Source organism: Convolutriloba macropyga, chromosome 5 (assembly GCF_964194025.1).
Source record: "Convolutriloba macropyga chromosome 5, txConMacr16.3, whole genome shotgun sequence".
In the NCBI taxonomy this organism is placed as follows: Eukaryota; Metazoa; Xenacoelomorpha; order Acoela; family Convolutidae; genus Convolutriloba; species Convolutriloba macropyga.
The window spans coordinates 49309231-49314959 of record NC_134472.1 but is presented as its reverse complement, the minus strand read 5'-3'; the positions used below and the strand labels follow the sequence as shown (position 1 = coordinate 49314959).

The following is a 5729-nucleotide window of genomic DNA, read 5'->3' as shown; positions in this document are numbered from 1 at the left end:
AAATTTAATTTCACTGCTTTCATAAAAGTTCGTCTCTATCAAAAATAATAAACTCAAATGTCCTTTGTTGTGAACAAAGTTGTTAATACTTGCTTCGACATAGCACCAGGAAAAATGCAGCTTCCAAATCTTTGAAATAATTATTTATATTTTTTCAGGATTGTTTGATTGCACGGATCTGAACAGAATGTTGAATTAATAGTTTTTAATTATAAGATGTTCTTCATGATACTCAATCTGGAGGAACATAAAAAATAATTATGTCCTTATTGTTTTTATTAACACTGCCCGAATAAACTGGGGATAGTTATCTTGTAAGCTCTATTAAGATTCTGACAGAATCTTATAAAAATTTCTTACAGAATCATACAAGGTTATCATTCGTCTTAAAAGAGACTTGCAAGGCATGAACAAATTTAGAGATGATCGAAATATGACAGAGCAGTGTAAAGTTGTTTTTCAGCTTCAAAGCCAAAAATTTAGAAATTTTTTGACAAATGCATTTATACACATAAGTGCTTAATGTCGCTGTTGAAGTAAATTTTTGACAACAATTCAACGCTGAACTCACCACATTCACGCATTAACCGCAATAGCTGTAAGCGGCAATTTTTTCACTTCAAATCATTGAAAACGCATCCCAGGTTGTAGAAACCCAACTCAACTCAAGTTGCTGCAATCTGCACAAGACATACACACGGTTATATATAAAGTGCAACAACAGTTCGGTTTAATTCTGATGAGCAATATTGAGGCGAGAACGAATATTTATTTCAGAAATGCCACAAAAATTGGTTATTTTGGCTAGAAAATAACGACGATTTCTTGTGTTTAAAACCGAAAATTTCTCAACTAGGGTGGGTAGAAATTTTCAGACTGCAACATTCTCAACCCATACAATCTTACCCATATTCGGTAGATATCAGCCGATTTCTTACTTCATCTGAGGCAAGCGTGTATGACACATGGAGAGAAAAGAATTAGCAATCAGATGCCGTAAGAGTGTGAGACAATTAATGTGAAATGAACTCAAGTTTTTCAAATATGAAGCGCATAATCCTAAACTCAGTGGTTTCAGAATCAGAATTTGTGATTATTTTGAGATTTAATTAGTTTTTTGCGCTTTTATGACGCTGAAAAGTTTTTCGAACCGGTAATCGTAAGTTTCTCACTCACAAGAAACTCATTAAGTTTTTACGCCCAAAATTGAAGGTTGAAATGAAATAGAGTCAGAATCATAGCAAATAGATGCAGGAGAAAGTACAGGCTATCCAGTACCTCTGCAAATATTTTCCAAGGTGATTGGTTTTTATGTTGAGTCTCCTCCAATTTCAGAGTCAATCTTGTCAGTTGATCACGTACCATGGAGAATCGTTTCTTTCCCCTTTGGGGAGATTTGTTGTCATTTGAAGGGTCATCACTGCTCACATGTCCATTGTCGACAGTTGAAGATTTCGGCGGAGGTGCGGATGGTTTTCGTCTTGGTTGTCGTTTGTCCAAATCGAGTATTTTCACAATTTTGGATTTGATCACCCAGTTGACAAACCTGTTTGGTTTCCGATCCTCGGCAAAATGATGAATGTTGATAACTGCAAACAGATTTTCCCTTAGTTTGACATATTAACATATCCTATAAACATTCAGATTCGCGCTGCTAGAATTTATTTATTTTCAATCTTTCAATTATTGCTTTACTGCAGTTTTTCATTGAACCACAATCTGATTCGATACCAACACTGTTAACCAAATGGTTGCATTTAGAAGAAAAACTCAAACCGTACATAGATGTAAGCTTAATAACAAAAGAACATCATTTAAGTCAACTTTGATGGTACTTTCAAAATAGCTCTAGCAATTCCGAAATCTCAGATTTAAAAAGTTTGATTAATAGTATACCTGCCACAGTAGCAACACAGAGCAAACTCAGATGAACAGTCACGGTCAAAATGAAATAAGCCAATTTGGGGAACCCGAAGGAACTGGCGGGAAACACGTTCGTCAATGCACCCACGTTCACAATCTCTGCCAGAAATATAGTCACAATATACGACACTTTCTCGCCCGACTCAACTGGAAGGAAAAACACAAGAGTGGACAACAGGTAGATCATCAGATTTGGGCAAATGAGTACCACCATGTAGAATAGGGGGCGTCGTTTTAGGTGCACAGTTACCACTAGAGCAGAGGATGTTAAAGGGGTATTCGCGTCATCTTCAAAAGCGTTCAGTGACATTGTGACTAATGACACTGGGCGAATTAGTTCCCATTGGTCGTTCTCCAAGAAGTAATCAAGACCAGCCTTTTGGTTGTGGGTTGAAAGAACTGAAACGCGAAATGAAATTATAATTAACTTAACATGACAGAGCACTAAAATTTGTATTTATTAACTCGTCTTAATTTCTTTGCGAATCAATGAAATTGACAAATTACTCGCACTATTTAAAAAATGGAGATTGAGTTGAAATCATTTATACGACGAAATGAGATTTTTAGACAAATTTAACAACTAAGTTTTGATTATTGGAACTGTAATTTGTAATGCCTTGGCGAGATAAATCCAGAAATTGTAAATTCAACTGAAAAGCCTTAAAATTATCAATTTCGTCAAGCTTTCGGATTGCTGAGATACTAAACCAAAAAAAATGCGAGAACGTCAACTTTTGTTCAACCCGAACAAAAATTAAGAAATTCAATGTAGCGCGCTTTTTAAAACAAATTTTCAGGCATCTAGCTTTCTGCCTTCGAAAATACTTGTAAGCTGAATGAATTCTCGAAATTTTTTTTAAATGTTAAAATTTAAAAGTTTGTTATAGAATTTAATTTTTTCTTTTAATGAACTCTTTAATGAAAACTAGGGGCTCATCTATGTAAAATTGTTTACCTGATGCTTTCTCTTGTTTTTTGCAATCAACGCTTCGATTCATGTTCTTAGATAAACAATTGAGTTGCCGGAAGCCTAACTATGGTCTACAGGTCAACAACTGTCATCACGGGAGGCAAACAAACTAAGGATTTTGACTTTTAAAATTCATACTAACTCGGAACAATATTCAGAAAGCATTCGATGCGGCGGTTGCATTATTGGAACCAGAACGATAAAAAAGGGATTGAATGATCGCGATCAATTTTGATTTATCCTCCTAAATCAGGATTATGAATTTTCAAAGCTCTTATTCCAGGTGAAGGATTATTTTTTCAACGATTCCTCAAAGATTATCGTAAATTATTGAAGTTACGGCTTATTGGTGCAATGAATGAAGATGGAAAGATACTCCCAGTTTCCAAGCGCTGCACTTCGGAAAAAAATTACTGATCATGCCGTGTCCTGCGACTACCGTGATAATATTATAGCACGGATGTTTGATTGTGGACGAAAAAATGACACAAAGCCGCTCAAGAAAAAATACTCCCTATGACCCAAAAATGTTAATAACCCGTACCAAATCCCCAGAGCCCATTAGGCCTGATTCGGAGATTTTCCAGAGGCCAAGTCTTGGCAGAGAGATGCCAAGACTTGGGTGGCGGAGTCAAGAATTGGGACCTCTGGGCAGAGAGAGGCCAACACTTGGGTTTTTCTGGGCAGAGCAGAACCCAAGTCTTGGTTTTCTCTGAGCAGAGTTAAGGTTGAGATCATGAAAATCCGATGTTTTCATTCAATGATGGCAACTCTCTTATAAATTTGACACTCAATTACACGTTTTCTGTCACAAAAAAAATCATTTGCAGGGGAAATTCGTGAACTTCATCCCAAGAATTAGGGCCTCTCTGGGCAGAGAAAATCCAAGTCTTGGGTTTCACTGCCAAATCTTAGAATCGGTTTTCTCTCTTCACGTTCACAGATTTACGAAAATATATGCAAAATAGAAGTCAAAACTGAGTGTTTTTTTTTTCAAATTAGAACCCATGCTCACGTATCATGTCTCAAAAATAGATTAGCAGTAAATTGAAATTCAAAAAAAAACGAAACGTTTGCGGATTAGGTGGATCAAACAAAATTTTGACTGTTTCTCACATAAAACTGTCTGTGCCACCTACACAGCATTTGGGTCCCAGCTTGCTTTTTAAAGTTAGGTTTTCAAACGTTTTTTCTTTGTTTTGCAAAATGTATTTTTAAAATATATTATCTTCATGCTAGCCAAGGAATTGTTCAAATCCAGCATTACTACAAATCAAAGTTCCCCTATATCTTTGGGATATAAGGCAAAAGCATTTTGGACATGGCTTGCTTGGTAAAAAAAATTAGATTTTCATACGTTTTCTTCTTTGTTTTGCAAAATATATTTTTAAAATATATTTTTTCCAAGCTAGTCAAGGAGCTGTTCATATCGACCGTTACTAGAAATCAAATTCCCCTATATCCCTAAAATCCAATTCAATTTATCTTGCTTTGGGATGTATTATGTGTACTTGTAATGTTTGGCTTTGTAATGATTTTTTTAGCTATAGCTCTTCATTTCTCTTCAGAGGTGACAACTGAATCTGTGTATTTGAGAACCTCTCAGGCCTTGAAAAGGTGAGCATACCTTACCAAGAGCCACGAACAAAGTTTTGATAGCTTTCTTAATCATAATTGCTGCTTTACTTGTACATTAGGGTACTCAAACGGATGTGCTCATGAACCTAGAAAAATGCACCCTCTGTCCAGAAAAAATCGAGTCTTGGATCCTTTCTGCCAAGAGAAAACCTAAGTCTTGCGTCCTGTCTGCCAATCGGTCACCAAATGTTGGTTGTACTCTTCACAGAGTGATCCAAGATTTGGGCCTTCTCTTTGCAGAGAGACCCGAGACTTGGGATTTCTCTGGGCAGAGACCCCCAAGTCTTGATTTTTCTCTGTCAATAGAAACCTCAAAGATCAATTTTGGAGTGTTCTCTTAGCAGCCTTGTGTTTGAAGTGATCAGCCTCTGAATCAGGCCGGTGACCATGTTTGATTTTTTTCTGAATCAGGCCTGATAGTCTCTGTGGATATGGTACGGGAAAGGAGAATAAAAACAAAAACAGATGGCTTTTGTGGGCCCATTTGCAATACAAAGCAGCCACCATCTTAAAACGTAGCATCCATTACTTGCCCTCCGATGTGGCCAAGTAGTCTGCAATGTCTGCAAAGTATTCGTTTTTATGAAAGTTTTCTGCCTGATTGTCTCTTGCTTGCAGCCAATTCTCACAACCTGTTTCCAATGTAGCAAAGAGTGATTCAGCAAAATATCAGCTACGATTTGCTTTTTTCGTCCATATTATCATCCAATGATAGTTGTTCCGACCCTTTTGAGGGGGGAGGAACTATATACTCAAATGGGTTTTTTTTGTTCCGTCAATTTTCGCCGATCGATATATTCATCGTAGAGAGTTGAGACTGGTATCACTAGAAAGCTCGTCCGGCTTAGAAAATGGAATTAAAAAGATTTTTTTAATTTTCGTTTTCTACAGGGAGTTATCGAGGTTTAAACTATGAGAAAAGTAGAGTGAATTCACGTTGTTTTTATTCACTTTTTCCGGAATTTTCGCCTAAATTTTCGTCAATTGTGCTAAAATTTAATAAAATTTTTGAGAATAGTGTCGTTGACTATATTTTTAAAGACAAACAAGCATTGTTGATTGTTTTGATTCAATTTTTTGGAAAAAATTTCTGGATAAATATTACAAAATTCAGCCTTTTTCATCAAAAAAGGGCACGAAATAAGCTACTTTAGTCCACTTTGATTAAATTTGCCTGCAGTACAGCACCAAATAA

At 36.2% G+C, this 5729-nt stretch overlaps 1 protein-coding gene across 1 annotated transcript in view; it reads right to left on the bottom strand.

Annotated features, from left to right (window-relative positions):
- Window positions 1-1081: 1081 nt before the first annotated feature.
- LOC142340065 (neuronal acetylcholine receptor subunit alpha-7-like) overlaps window positions 1082-5729 on the bottom strand; it is an 8712-nt gene continuing 4064 nt past the window's right edge. The window contains exons 3-4 of the mRNA XM_075390476.1: window positions 1897-2322; window positions 1082-1589 (exon numbers count right to left, since the gene is read on the bottom strand). Coding sequence (XP_075246591.1) covers window positions 1195-1589; window positions 1897-2322 — 821 coding nt within the window. The 3' untranslated portion in view covers window positions 1082-1194. The remainder of the gene's footprint in view (window positions 1590-1896; window positions 2323-5729) is intronic.